The 14,791-nt window shown below is 60.5% G+C and overlaps 1 protein-coding gene across 1 annotated transcript; it reads right to left on the bottom strand.

The window, feature by feature from the left end:
• Window positions 1–3,445: 3,445 nt before the first annotated feature.
• On the bottom strand, window positions 3,446–14,695 carry QSOX1 (quiescin sulfhydryl oxidase 1). The gene is made up of 12 exons (XM_062004351.1): window positions 14,434–14,695; window positions 12,159–12,259; window positions 10,913–10,961; window positions 10,674–10,776; window positions 9,822–9,912; window positions 9,458–9,603; window positions 8,866–9,000; window positions 8,582–8,711; window positions 6,351–6,473; window positions 6,099–6,243; window positions 5,699–5,878; window positions 3,446–5,299 (listed from the first exon to the last, which is right to left on the bottom strand). Exons 1-12 carry the CDS (start codon window positions 14,693–14,695, stop codon window positions 4,575–4,577), a joined length of 2,190 nt encoding a protein of 729 aa, XP_061860335.1. The 3' UTR covers window positions 3,446–4,574.
• Window positions 14,696–14,791: the final 96 nt, after the last annotated feature.

The raw sequence follows: 14,791 nt of genomic DNA on the forward strand, positions 1-14,791 counted from the left end.
GTTTTTCCCACCTGAAAACAAACTAATCTAACCCCTCAGGAAATGTGCAAGTGGGACACACCAGCAAACGGAGAAAAAAGAAAGTAATTTAAAATTAAAAGTAATAAAACTTAAGAAACTTATTAAGCCTGATAGTTCCTCAGGGGAAAACAACAGTTTTTTCAACGAGCTACCATTTTTTTAGCCCCAAAGCTTCATTTTACCAGCAAAACCCCATCAGGCTCGTCCTGCTTTGCTGGGCAGAGGCTGGTGCACACTCATTGCAGGAGTGAGCCCCTCTGCAAGCCCCAAAATCAGCTCCCCACCATGGGAGAGGTGAATGCCATCCCCTCTCATCCCATCTCCTCTCCTTCTCCTCTAAATCAAACATCAGCTCTTAAGTGCATTAAGCATGTCCAGGCCCCTGCTGCCCCCAGACACCTGCGCTCCTCAGCCCCATGGGGCAGCGGCTGCTGGCCCCCTGTGCAGTCCCCAGCCAGCAGCAGTGCCAGACCACAGCTCCCAGCCTGGGGACACAGACAGGCAAGTCCCTAAGGCAAATTTACAGAAGAAGTTTAGCCAGACATGTGGACAGGGGGACACAGGGACACTGCCCCGTGGCCTCCCCGTCCCACCACTTTGCATTTCCAGCCTGTTTCCCTAATTATTCCCTTGCTGCTAGTAGTCATCTCTGTCCTCCCCTGCTCCAGCATGCTCTGATTTATCTCTCAGCTGGGCCAACAGCTTCCCCCCACACCCCCTTCTCCTCGGGGAATACAATTTTCATTCATTTTTCTGCTTTGTCAGATTGATCCAGCCCCCTCTGCCTTGCTCTGGATCACTCATGGCAGCAGCGAGCAGGGAGCATCAGATCATGCTGCTGGGGGGCTGCCACCACCAGTGCCCACTAAAACAACCATCCCACCATCATCTTCCTCCCTCTCTCAGCTCACCACATCTTCTCAGTAGAGTCTTCATCCCTTCCTCTCCTTGTAGTACTGCTTTGTCCCCCTCCATCCATCCTGCTGTCTGTCTGTTCCTTGCATTGGGGGATTTTGGTCTCTTTTGGGGTTGGTTTTTTTTTGACCTTTTGGGTTCATTTTCCCCAGCACACTGATGTCCTGGAGGGTGCGTGAAACGGGCACGAGCTACTGGCCTGGCAAACTCCTTTTGTGAAGATGCTGCTGGGTCCTGATGGTACCTAAAGAAAGGGCTGATAGGTGATGGGTGTGAAAACCCTCCTCCCCGCCCCTCCCCAGGCTTTCTCCTCCTCCCAAAGCTAAAATAGGGTTAAGGATCAGTAGTGACCAGGCTGCAAAAGGGTGAATGTCACAAATCTCAGAGGGCTGTATTTCCAGTGCAGTTTTGGGGAGGGCTCTGGCCCCACACAGTTACCCTGCTCCCTGCTCCACATCACCTGAACCCCCTCTGGCCCTGCAGCTGGATGAAGACACAGCAGCACGATGTGATGATGCAAAACCCACAACGTAAGGATGACGCTCCCACACCTTCCCTACCACTATTAATTCCTAATGAAAACCAACACAGGTAAACCCCAGAGCCTTTAACAACACTCAGACCCAACATTCCCTCATGTGCCCCCAGCTCTGGGGACTCAGGAACTGAGGATGTGGAGGGCAATGTGTTAGTGCATCGTTCCCAGATACAAAGGTGTTTCAAAGCAGAATTGAGGGTTGTGAGGAAACCCTATGCCTGTCTCACACCTTGAGGGGGGGAGTGCCTGTGGCCATGTCCCGCCCTCAGCACAGCCTGAGTGGGTTTGGAGGTGCCAGGGAATGCAGCCACAGCTCAGACGGCTTCATTTCACCAACACAAGTTTGCCAGGTCTCAGTCCAGCTCCCAGAGTCCCCGCACGAGATGAAACCATCTCCCCCCAGCCCAAGGAAGGGGAAGGAAATCCTTACGGGGCTAAAGCTGCCACAGCCACCCTTCAGGACGGGGCCACCTCCCCTCTGGGCAGCGCTGGTCCCGGCACCCCAAGTCCCCATGGGCTGAGCCCAACGGTGTCCCCGACAGCTCCTTAATCTTAGTAACCCCAAGAATTCCCGGTGAGCCCATTCACACACAGGCCTGTGGCCAGTGGAGCGAGGAGGAGCAGGGCGAGAGGCGGGTACTCACCAGAGCTGGGGGAAGCCTCTCCCCTCGCAGGCGCTGCCGACCGGGCCGTTGTTAATTGAAAATTAATCGACGTGAAATGAACCCGCCGGTGGTTTTATGGCCGGAGTGTGGGAAGAATTGGGGGGGGGGGGGGGGGGGATGCCGGTGGAGAAACGTTCTCACCCGTGCCGAGGAGTGAAAGGGAAGAGGGGCGAGGCGGGAGGGAGGGAGCACCGGAGGGGTTGGATGCGTGTGCGGGGGGCGCGGGGGACCGGACCCTGGCCTCGTGGAAAATTAAATTGCACTTGAGAGTAAATTGTATTAGGGAATAGCGGCTGCCTTGCGCCGGCCCGAGGCCATTTGGGTAATTAGCCCCAGGGACGCCCCGGCTTGTGGCAGCACTGGGAAAAGGTAACCCCCACCGCGGAGGGCACCTCAGGAGGACGTGGAGCCCCGAAATCACCATCCCAGTGGGAGACGGTGGGAGGAGACCGCCCCCCCCCCCCCCCCTTCGAGCGGCATCAAGCCCTGCGGCAGCCTCCTGCCTGCACCAGCACATTTCTGCCCCGCACTGGGGCCCCCAGCTCCCGGGGACGGAGTGAAGCACACTCCGATGCCACAGCCCGGGAGTGCAGGGGCCGGCAGGATTGGGCCTGCACCAAACAGGATTACGGAAAGTCTATTTACCGGACTCTCTTTTTCCTGCGTGCACAGCAGCTTTAGCTCCCCGGCCCTGTAAATCTCCCCGGCGGGGATGCTAATCTGGGCAGCCCGGCCCGCCGCAGGCTGCCTCTCTTCCGGCAGCACCCACCTCGCCTGCCCCCATCCCCCGCAGCCCCCCGGCCCGCCCCCGGCGCTGGCAGCCCCGCTGTTTTGAGGCTGGGAGTAACCCAGCAAGCCCTCGGTCCCAGGCAGGGGAGCAGCTGGCGGGGAGGGCGCGCACGGCGGGTTATTGATGTCGGGCATAAACCCTCCGGGGAAATCAAGGAGAAGGAAGGCAGCAGGGCTGCAGCGGTGAGACCGTCCCCATCCATCATGGGCTCGGGCAGGACCGGCGCCCGCAGCCTCCGTCCGCGCCCGGATGAGGCCACGGCCAAGGCCAGGCGGGCTGGTGGTGGCAGAGGTGCCAGCCCCCGGCCCGCGCAGGAGTGACCACGCACGGACATCAAAGAAGGAAAGGCGGAGCAAGCAAATTTCTTTCATGGGCAGGTGCAAGAAGGGCCGAGGGAGGCGGAGCTGCCAGCGCCCGGGCAGCGGCAGAGCCGCCCGCCCTCCTTCCCCAGCCCTCCGGCCCTCGCCTCCCACCTGGGCAAAGTGAAGATATCAAGAAAAAAGGCTCCAAATCGGATTGACACACACACGCCCCCCTTAATAAAGTTTATTATCGGCGGGGCTCTAATCCTTTTAAATCCCCCGCGTAGGGGGAAGGGCCGGGATTAGGGGAGGGCAGCGTAATCCCAATGAATTTGTTACAGGAGGATTTAGGCAGCGCCGGGAGAGCAGATGGCCCCGGCCCTAGCTCTGGAAAACAACCATTTTCCTTAATGATCCCTAACAAGGATAAAAGGGCAGAGAGAATCGGGGACAGGCGCCTGCGGAGGTCCCAGTCCCCGGGGGGATGTGGGGATGCTCCTACCCGTCTCCCTACCCTGGACCACGGGCTCATCTGGCTCGGTGGCTTGTGCCAGCTTTTTTCCAGCAGCTTCCTGCCTCCCTCCCTTTCCCCCTTACTCCCTGCCTGAGGACAAACCCCGAGCCACCCTGATCCTGTGCCCATGCCAGCTGTATGGGGGGAGCCAGCCACAGGTGCATCCAGAAGCAAAAAGCAGGAGAAAAAGGTACAGTAACAACACATACAATTATTTTAAAGAATTTAAACCAAGGCAGTGCTGTTCCTGGGGCGATGGGGGAGGCTGGGGAGGGGAGGTGCTGTCCCAGGGTGTCCACACAGCAGGGACCAGCTGACACAGCGGGGTCGGCCTCAGCAAAAATAATTTATTCCACTAAGACAAGCAGAGAGCGAGCAGCAGCCTGGGGAGGGACAAGGCAGGGAGACAGGCCCCGCTCCCTGTCTCAAAGTGAAGGACACAAAAATGCAGCTGAACACACAACTGCCACCCCTCCAGCTCAGTGGGGTCTGTGTTTTTGGGGGGGGGGGCTAACTCCTCCCCATCCCCCACCTCCCAGCCCAGTAGTGGTTTGACCCCAAAGGGTTGCTCCCGAGCATGGGATTGGGCTTTCCAGTCTGAAACCAGCCCTGCGGCGAGGAGCTCCCCAGGGCAGCAGGTGGCCTCCCAGCTCCCACACCCCCAAAACCATGGCCTTGCAACCAGAGAGGGGGATGCTCCAACACCTCCTCTCCCCTCCAAAAGACCCCTCTACCCCGGGTGAGGTGACTGCTGCGACAGGGGACAATCCCCGCCCCCCAGCCCCCTTCCCGCTGGAGGAGCACACGCTGCCCCATCGCAGGGCTGTTCTCAGGCCATGGGGAAGCCGGGGCGGCTCTTGCGGGCGCGCGTGCGCAGGCGGAAGAAGGTGTACATGCCCAGCAGGCACAGGGATGACAGCAGGTACAGGGCCACGCACAGGCTGATGTCCAGGCGGGAGAAGCCCAAGCCCAGCACCCGCAGCCAGGGACTCCTCCTCAGGCTGTCCCCAGCCTCCTCCTCATCGTCGCGGTGCCGGAGCAGGCCGGCAGGAGCCCGCCGGCGCTCGCGACCCAGCCCGGCCCCGCGGGGCAGGGCAATGGTGTCCCGCTTGCTGAGGCGCTGGCGCCGGCCAGCTGCCGCGCTCAGGGCCTGGCTCTTGAAGTGCTGCTCGCTGAAGGAGTCCAGGTCCACGATGTCCTCACCTGCCTCCCGCTGCCTGGGGTTCAGCCGCACAATGCTGGGCCGGCGTGGCTCGGGGGAGCCCGGTCGCCCCGGAGCTCTCAGCTCACCCTCTGTCTCCTTTTCCTCCTCTTCCTCTCTCTCTGCTCGCGGCTGCTCACTGCCCAGCCTGGCACCCGTCCCCTCCCTGGGGATGGGGTCAGCCTCAGCGTAGTCTGGGGAGATGTTGGCCGGGGAGAAGTGTGCCTTGAGGAAGGTGAACACGGCTGCCTCGTCCCAGGCGTGCACTCCCCGCTCCTCCTTGTGACACTGGGGACACATGTCGGGTGGAGGCCACTGCAGCTTAGGAAACTTGGGGTCCTCCGTGTCACCTCCTGCAGAGATTGGAGACAGCCAGGGGTTAGAGGAGACATGCAATACCAGCCCTCTCCCTGTACCAGTGTGAAACACCCCAGAACAGCCAGAAGCTGGGGATGAGGACATTTGGAGAGCTGTCTTGGGAGCCGGGGTCCTCCAAGGGCACGTGGCAGCTTTGGGAAGCTCCTTGTGGGAAGCCTGTAAGACCCAACTGCCTCTCCAGGGGGTCTGATGCTGCATGACCAGCTGCTGTCCGCTGTGACAAGGCCGATGGGATGTCCCCACCCCCGAGCCCTAAGAGCCATTTGCCAGCTCCAGCCAGGAGGGATGCTCCCCCCCCCCCCCCCCCCCCCCCCCCGACTCCCCTTTTCCCTTGGGAAGATGCCCCAGCTACTCTCCCTGCAGCGCCCCCTTACCTGCCAGGCGAGCGTTGACCCGGTTGTGGTGGGACCAGAGCCAGAGGACGGCCTCCTCCCGGCCTGCCACCCGCTCCATGGACTCTGCCGCCATGGCCTCGAAGTGCTGCGCACACTCCTGGCAGCCGAAGAAGTGCCGGACGTAGCAGCGCAAGGTGCCCAGCACCTCCAGCGGCAGCTCTGGGGGGAGCAGAGCACAGTGTGGGGGAGATGGGAAGGCGAGTCCAGACCCCACAGTGCCACTGACACAGCCCCACATCTGAGGTGACAGGCCCACGCCCTGACTCTGCACCTCTTACCCTCCCCACAGACCTGGCTCGGGGCAAGACGAGGCTTTGCCCACACCATGACGTGTTCAGACACCCCCTCCCTCAGCCCTGGCCCACGGGGATGCCGATACCTTTGTCAGGGCCGCTCTGGGCAGCCTGGACAGTCAGCAGGTGGAAGATGGTCCAGAGCCCGCAGGGGTAGCCACGGAAGTGGGGTTCACTGCCCTGGCAGCCCACCCAGGTCACATTGGTGGGGAGCACAGCAGGGTGGGAGGCCTGGGGGCAGACAGACACAGCGTATTGGAGCCAGCAGGTAATGTGGGGTGGGGGGAAAGGGGCAGGGGTGAGGAGAGAGGGGGCCAGGGTCCCTGTGGGCATCTTACATCTCTCTTATTCTTCATGGCCTCCTTCAAAGTGCTGCGGGGCAGCTCAGGCTCCGTCCAGTTCCTCAGCCAGGTATCCAGCGACTGCAGGTAGGTCTGCACGCAGGGGCGCCCAGGGAAGTACTGCAGACAGGGGAGAGGGGTGAAGAAACCCAGATCCCCACCCTGGAAGCAGCCCACCAGCAGCCCTGGCTCTCCAGGACAGGCATGGGGCAGCACAAGAACCCTCTAAGGCAGCAAGTGTGAGAGGGCAGCATGGTCCCGGCAAGGTTTCGGTGCCTGGCCCTGTGGCGCTGGGGGATCTGTGGGGGTGGGGGCCACAGCGTGTCCCCCCCATGGTGGTGAGGCCCCCGTGTGCCTGTTCAAGCTCTGAACCTCGGCCCCATCTGAGGCATGCAAAAAGCCACTCTGGCCCTAAGTCAGCACAAAGCCGATTAGTAGCAGCACCGTGGCAGCGCGGGCGCTGCAGGGAGAGGCAGCCCCCCAGCGCCCACCCGCCCCCACAGCCACGCAGACAGAGCCTCGGGCAGCACGGCACCAGCAGCACGCAGCAAACTGACAGGGCTGCTCTCCCCATGAGTCTTCAGGGCAATTGCATGTAAAGTCCCAAATCGTCTGGGGAATTCTCTCCACGACCTGACACTTCTGCTGCAAAGCAAAGTCTGTTCCTCTCTCCTTCACCAGGAGCCTCTGCCGTGGGATTCCGCTGCTTTCCATGCACCACGTTAGGATTTTTCCCTCCTCCTTACCTCTTGGGAAGGCAATGGTTAAGGCTGAGCCCCGCTGGCCGAGCTGCCCCAGCCTGCAGGCTGGCAGCAATCCTGGGGACGCTGCTCCGTCCCGTGGAGGAGTGTGGCAACAGCAGCACCGGCTCGGCATCCTCAGGGAAGCCACCGCACCCATCAGGAAGCCCTGGAACCCACGGGGAAGCCCCAGCACCCACCACCCAGAGCAGGGATGCAGCTTTGCCTCCTCACCAAAGCTGGTGCTTGGCCAGAGAGGGGAGGGTTTGCAGGAAGAATTAAAAGGTGATCAAAAAAAACCCCTGGATTTACATCCCTAACCCTGGGGATGTTGTTAAAGAGAGAAATAGCGAGGGCCATAGCTGGGGGTGAGCAGAAGTGCCACATGAAGCTCTGAGCTGAGGACTGAAGGCTCGTTGCACCAGTGGCTCGTGTTGAGAGCTCTTTGCTGAGGGAAAGCAGGCAGGGGTGGGGGCAGGGGGTACATCAGTGGGGGCCTTAGCTTATGAGGGTCAAACTGAGCATGAGACCCTGGGTGACAAAGGAGGGAGTAAAGGTGTACAGGGACAGGTGAAGATCTGCCAGGGAGCCCAGACTGCTACAGGGGCTGAGGCTCCTGCAACCCCAATAGGAGCCTCAGGAAAATGCTCTGTTCCATAGAACCACAGAATGATGGGGGTTGGAAGGGACCTCTAGAGATCATCCAGCCCAACCCCTTGCTAAAGTAGGTTCCTCTCCATCACGTCACACAAGAACGTGTCCAGGCACATTTGGAACCCTCCAGAGTGGACTCCAGACTCTTCCTGGGCAGCCTGTGCCAGGGCTCCCTCAAAGCAAAGTTTTTCCTTGTGTTTCAGTGGAACTTTTTGTGTTCCAGTTTGTGTCCATTACCCCTTGTCCCGTCACTGGGCACTGTAGAAAAAAGCATCACTCCAAACACCTGACACCAGCCTTTTAGGTACTTAGAAATGTTGATGAGATCATCACATCAGGAAACTAAACTGCCCTGCTTCTGCTGGCTCAAACCTTCTACATGCTTCCATTTCACCAAGCACACCTTAAATTAGGCCCTTCCAGAGCCCGACTCCGAGCAAGAGTCCCCCAGGCTATCAAAGGTGCACGCACAAATCAGGTTCCCAACCTTTCTGACCATCTCTGCCACCCCAGCAGGTGACAACATCTCTCCTGAACAGATCCACTGCCTCGACACCTCCCCATCCTGCACCCACCCTGCTCTGCCCACCCAGACCTGCACCTCATCTGAAACTCTCAGCTCCCACTGGGTCTCTGGGCTGAGTTTGGAGATCCAGGGGGATGAGGACAGCCCCACAGCAGCTGTGGGATGGGCTGAGCATCAGGACACAGGGCTCACCCCCTGAGACCAACACACTTGGCCACCTGCAGCCCACACCCTGCCTTTGCATTTCCCCTTACAAAGAGCTCGGTGGAGCCCTTTGCAGCACCCCACCCGCCACAGAAACTCCTCACCTTCACCAGCAAGGCCACGTAGCACCTGAAGGCATCCAGCTGTGCTCCTGACAGCACGGCAGGGCGGGTAGCCTCCACCCGCAGCGTGTAGTGCAGTGTGGACTCCAGGTCGGCCATGTACACCTTGGAGCTGCAACACCACGGTCCGTCAGCCCCCGAACCGTCGCCCCCAGCCACCCAGCCACCTTGTGGGGTGTTTCCCAGGGAAAAGGCACGGTCCCAGCCCAATGCCCACGCCACCCTCTCCCTGCATCAGCCCCCAAACGGTTGGGGGGAGGCCTGACCGGTCAGCAGGCTTTGGCTGGGATGTGTTGGTCTCGTTGGATGCGCTGATGGTTGTGTTGAGCTTGTAGGAGCCGCGGGTGATGCCCGAGAGCGTGCGCAGGTAGTAGGTGTAGAAGGAGCGTGCCTCCATGTGCCTGCAAGGAAGGAGAAGCTGTAAGCAAGACTCTCTTTCCTCCCAAACGGCCCCTGACCCCTCAGGAGGAAGCAATGGAAACCAAAGGCTTTAGCCAGACCGGCAACTCGGGCCTTGGGAACAAATGTGAGGTGTTGTACGCTCTCCGGCCCACTTGGGTGATGGGCATCATGGTACACAACCTGAAGCAGGGCTGAGTGCTAGGGAAGCTGTGCTGTGCCACCTCCAGGCAGATGTGGCAGAGAGACAGCTCAGACACAAGTTGTTTTCCATTTCACCAGCTTCAGGTAGGGCTGGCATCCCCGTTCAGCACCCACTAGCCCACCCCTGGCCCCCACCAGCCTACCTCACCCAGCCACTGTCTCCTTCCTAAGGAACTTTCCCACTGAGAAAGCTGGGCCACAAGGCTGGCACCCCACCAGTGTCCCCAGGCCCACCTCACTGCGGCCTCCACTCACACAGGCAGGCGGGAAAAGGAGCCATTGCGGAGCAGCAGGTAGCCAGAGGGGAAAGTGGTGACGCCGAACTTCTCCACGAGATCCTTCTCACTGCTTAGCACCCTCCTCACCGCCACGTTCTCGTACTGCAGCATGTCCAGTGCAACCTGCAAGCCCAGTGGTCCCAAGGGTCAGATGAGGAGACAGCAGGATACCCCAACCGCACTGGGGATGCGGCAGGGCTTAGTACCCCGTATAGTGCTTTGCAGCTGCCAAGCAGCGTGCAAGCTGACCGGGGAGGCTGCCAGGAGAGGATTTCCCTGCCAAAAGCACCCAGGAGCTATTGGGTACCGGGAACATGGGCTTCAAAAGAAGTTGTACCCACCTCTCTGCCCACAAAGGAGTTACTCTTCTCGAAGATCAGAGCCAGGTACCGGTCCTTGTTCCTCTGGAAGAAGGTGCGAACCTCCTCCGTGCTGCAGGGGAGAGACAGAGGATGGCAGCGGGTGCCTCAGCATCAGGCGGGTGCTCTGCCCACTCGCCCCAGAGGAGCCGGGCACTGGCCTGCTGGGATTTGGCAGGGGCTGTCAGGGTGGGTTCAGCCCCACTGCGCAGGCAGTTCCTCCCTGCTGAAGTTTCCAGCCCAATTTTCTGCTCTGGTTCACAGGCTTTGAGAAAACCCACCAGGGTCAGCCAAGAAGGCAGAAAACAAAGCACAGGCAGGGCAGGGGAGGAGGGAGCTGCACGCTTGCCTGGGGTAAAAACAGCAGTAAACTTCAACTGGGGCTGCTGCTGTGTTTTTGGCCAGGACACTGGGGACCTGAAGCATATACGTAGCTCGACCATTACTTTGACAAAGGCAAATGCTCCCTGCTGGGACAGCAGAGAAACTGCCTGCATCTGGCAAAGATAACTCAGACCCCAACAAATTGGTGCCAACTCAAGAAAACCCTTTCTTGGGGCAGGAAAAAGCTACTACCAGCAGCAGTCTCGCTCTGCACAGCACAGCACCACCACATCCCCATCCCAGGCACTGCTCACTCTAATTAAGGTTGACGAGCAGGTTCGTTATGGTCTGTCTCATCCAGGTCATGTAAACGGCTCTGGCCTAGCTGGGGCATCTGCGTCTCCCTGGGGCATGGGATCCAGCGCCTGTTCTGAGCTCATTTTTGGCTCAGGATTTCCCCTCTCTGTGGGACAGAGACCCCCAGAGCCACTCCCCTCAGGCTGGCCCTACCTGGCTGGCTCCAGCGGAGGGCAGGCAGGCGGCCAGGCATCCTGGCTCTGCTCCAAGTTGGTGATGATAGCATGGCGCAGGTCCTCCACGCTGGCACCGGGATCTGCAGGGGGACAGGGTGCCCAGAGGTCAGTGCCATGCTCAGAGCTGCACCCCTGGGCTCCCCCAGGTATGAGGGTGTGGGCAGCAACGTTGTTTGCACGCAGGGTAAAAAAATCTCTGTGGCTCTGAGTACTCACTGGTAATCCTTATCCCATCCTCTGCCTTCTTGCTAAAAGCTCTGAAGAACTGTAAGGGGAAAAAAAAAACCCACCTCACAAGGGGAAACTGAAGTGTTTGGAGCAGGACAGGAGCCAGTGCAGCCCAACAGGCTTCCCCCAGCCCGGCCCTGCCTCAGTTTCCCCACGATGTTTCAGCACACCAAGCAACAGTGGCCACCGCAGAGGGAGCTCCTGGCAGGAGTCTTTCAGGGCACCCCAGGAGGGGAGGGATGCAGGTGTTGGCTGGGAGCCACATCCATGCTGGTAGGGAGCATAGCAGGCATCTCTAGGGGGTGCCAGGGAGGCAACCAGGACCCTCTCAGTCCTGCAAACCGCTGTCTGCCTGCTCCAGAGCTTCCAGGAAGCAGGAGAAGGGGGTTTCCCCACTCCTGCCCTCCCGCAGGGGCTGCAGTGCCCTGGGTACAGCCAGAGCAGCACAAGTGGGTTGCGTCAGCCAGGTGTTTGCTTTGCAAGCTGGGCTGGGAGCACAGGCTGTTTGCAAAAGGTGTTTGGTTGGGACAGGGGATGTGAAGCACGTGACTCCTTAGCACTGCCTCCCTGCCCTGAGAGATGTTTCGGTCAGTGTCCCATGGGCGGTGGGTGCTCAGGCAGTCGCTCAGGGACACAAGCCAAGCTGCCTGGCAACCCCCCAAGCCTGATCCCACCTTGGGCTGAGCCTTTAAGCCAGGACTGAGGGTATGGTTGATGAACCCCTTATCCCCTCTGTTCCATCTCAAGGCGATCCTGGCTGTCACTGCCTGCAGCTGAAATGCTGCAGCTTTATTGCTTGTTTTGGAGTGAGGCTCTGTTTGTAGTGGGAAATGCTATGAAATGGTGTATTGACTCAGCTAAGGGGCTGGACACAGGCCCAGCAGGAGGACAGCACCTTGCCAGGAGGCTCCCAGTAGAGCCTCGCGCAGCCACTCACAGCACCTCTGTGCCCTCCTCGAAAACCCACATCTGCAACCACTCTCTGCCCCTCAGCAACCCTCCACAGGCATTTCCAATTCAGATTTCAGCCTTTCCCCCATCGTAGCAGAGATCTGACCCCTACATTTCCCCAAGCAGCCTGGCTACAGCTATGTTTGGGGATGGGCAAAACAGCTCCAGCCTCCAAAGCCCCAAAGGGAATATTTTGGTGCAACATTTAAGTCCACCCGATTGAGCAAGAGAGGGACGGGCCAAAAGACAGGGCACAGTGAAACCAGGCGCACACAGCCCTCACCTTCAGCGTGGGAAAGCCAGTTATCCCAAAATCAGCACACACTTGCTGGTTGGCCTCGTCGGCACAGTCGATGGCCGCCAGCATCACCGCAGGCCTCCACTCTGTGGGGACAGAGGTGTCAGTGAGCACAGCTCAGCCCTAACGTCGCCCCCCACAACTGCTGCACACCCAGAAACCCAGCCCCAGAAACCAGGCCTCACAGGAGCATAGCCCATGGTTTCCAAGCCCCAAACACCCGCTGCCGCGGTCTGTGCCAGTGTTTGGTGCCCTACTTTTTGGGGAAAGCCACGTGAGGCGGGCCCAGGCTCTGCAGGCCCTGCCCTGGGCGCACTGGAGGGCAGGCAGCTCTGCCCGCGGCTGCCTGCCTGGCTGGTTCTGCCTGCCCAGCCTCTGCTCCGGCGGGAAGAGGCTGCTGGGAGAAGGGGAGGGATGCCTAACTGCGGCCAGGAGACACCAAAGAACATAGGCTCCAGCTTGTCTTCCCCCAGACCAAGGGCATGGTCGAAAACCAAAAGGGAACAACCCAAAACCACTGTCCAGAGCACCACGGCAGAGCCTGCCCAGGTGCTGACCGTCTGCTACGTCTTTCCACAAGGACCAGCAGGTCCCTGGCGTAAAACAGAGATGAAGAAAAATACATGGAGGTATTTTGAGCAGTAGGCTCTAAAAGCCAGCAGAAAAGGAAGATAAAAGCTCTGAAATGGTTTAAGTGTAAAAGATATAAGCCAGAAATCATTTGGCTTCTATGAGTGCGAGGGGGAGGGACGTGGCACTGGCACACAGGCGCAGCTCGTGCTGCCTTAGGCAGGAGCCTGACAGAGGCGGGGACCTGCTGGGACCGTCCGGTGTCGCAGGTGTCAGGACAGGTGAGCTGCTTCCCGTTGCCCTGGTGCCAGCGGCACAGGAAGGCTGGTGCTGAGCCCCACTGCCAGCACTGGCACACACGCTCCTGGACTCACCGGCAAGCGGTGCCCACAGGTCACCCCAGCACTAGCATTCTCCCAGCCCAGCCCACTCCTGTGAAAATCCACTCGTGGGAACCACAAGGATGCCAAGCATCAAGGGGGCAACATCCTGGCCCTGCCTCTGTGGGCACCCCCTCCACAGCCCAGCCTCTGGCGCAGGCAGCCCTGAGGGGACTCCGTTTTGGAGAGAAGCCAGGAGAGCTGCCATTGCCCCGCAGGGCCCGGCTGCACAGCACATTCCTCATATCCTGCCCCGCTGGGCAGCGCTGACGGCATCCTGGGGCAGGGACGGCATCCCCTCGGAGGGATGGGACGTGCTGCCCGCCCCGCCAGGCGCCCTGACTCACCCGCAGCCGCCACGCTCTATCAATTACAGCAATAACAGGGAGAAGCCACGTGTGCCCCAGGGATGCCAGGGAGGCAGGATGAGCCCCGGCAGGGTGACAGGCCCAGCAGCAGGCTGTGTGGGTCCCCATGGGGGGCTGGGTACCAGCCAGGCCGGGCATCAAGGTCAAAGCCAGGAACAAACCAGCTGGGCTCAGTGCCCGGCCTCAGCGCTCTGTGACAGCCTCTCCCTGCAGGCACTGGGAAGGAGAGGGCTGAACGAGAGTCTAGGGGGCAGCAGGAACCCCCACGCATGGGGCAGGCTCAGCCCGAGCTTCTCCCAGCCAGAGGAGCTGCAGGGATGCTGCTAGATGCTGCAGAGGGGGTTCCTGGGCACCACAGAGGGGACCTGGGCCTTCCCATAAGGCTGCTACTCCAGAGGCTGGAGCAGGGACACGGGGGAATTTAAAGGTGCTGATGGAGGGTAAGGGAGAGGGAACTGAGGGGTACTGATGCAGAGGGTGCAGAGGGGATGCAGAGGTACTGACAAGGCTGAGGATACAGGGGCAGGGATACAGGGAGGATGCGGAGCTGATGGAGAGGAGGATGATGCGACAAGGATGAGGAGGGATTTGAGAGCACTGATGGGGAAGGGCAGGGGCGCAGGGAGGATTTAAGGGAGCTGACAGGAGACGAGAGAGGGATGCAGGGGGAAGTGCTGACAGGAAGACAGCGACGCAGGAAGGATTTAAGGAGTGCTGATAGGAGAAGAGATAGCGACGTAGGGCAGATTTGGGGGTGCCGATGAGGACATAAGGGTAGAGACGCAGAGGATTAAATGGGTTGCCGATGAGAGAAGACAGAGATGAGGAGACAGAAGGGAAAAACAAGGTCAGGAACACAGGGAAGGTCTGGGAGCGCTGATGGGGCAGGAGGGCAAGGATGTGGGGAAGGGGGGAAACAGGGCAGCCGTGCCGGGGACTCACCGCGGAGGTCGTTGGCCAGGGCCCGCCATGTGGGCGCGAAGTGGACGCAGTGCCCGCACCAGGACGCGAAAAACTCGACGGCCCAGGCGCTGGGGGAGCCCAGCAGCCGCCCCTCCGCCTCCGTCCCCAACAGCTCCAAAGGGTCAGAGGCCGAGTACAGCCCACCGGGCCGCACCGCCGGCACCGACAGCGTCAGCACCAGGGCCGCCGCCGGCCACCAGCGCCCGCCGCCGCCGCCCCGCGCCCGCCGCCGCCGCCACATCGCCCGCCAGGCCACCCGCCCCCGCCGCCCGCCGCCTTTACGGCCGCCCGCCCGCCTCGCCACGCCCGCCGCGGGGCGGGGACACGCGCGCCCGCA

This window comes from Colius striatus, chromosome 10 (genome assembly GCF_028858725.1).
Source record: "Colius striatus isolate bColStr4 chromosome 10, bColStr4.1.hap1, whole genome shotgun sequence".
NCBI classification, from domain to species: Eukaryota; Metazoa; Chordata; class Aves; order Coliiformes; family Coliidae; genus Colius; species Colius striatus.

Bases quoted from the DNA above. Each gene is read 5' to 3' on its own strand.
- QSOX1 (XM_062004351.1), bottom strand. From the start codon at position 14,695: ATGTGGCGGCGGCGGCGGGCGCGGGGCGGCGGCGGCGGGCGCTGGTGG. The intron at 9,001-9,457 runs GTGAGTGGAGGC...CCTTCCTTGCAG, and splicing joins TCCTTTTCCCGCCTGCCTGT to GCACATGGAGGCACGCTCCT. The intron at 5,879-6,098 runs GTATCGGCATCC...TGCTCCCCCCAG, and splicing joins CCAGAGCGGCCCTGACAAAG to AGCTGCCGCTGGAGGTGCTG.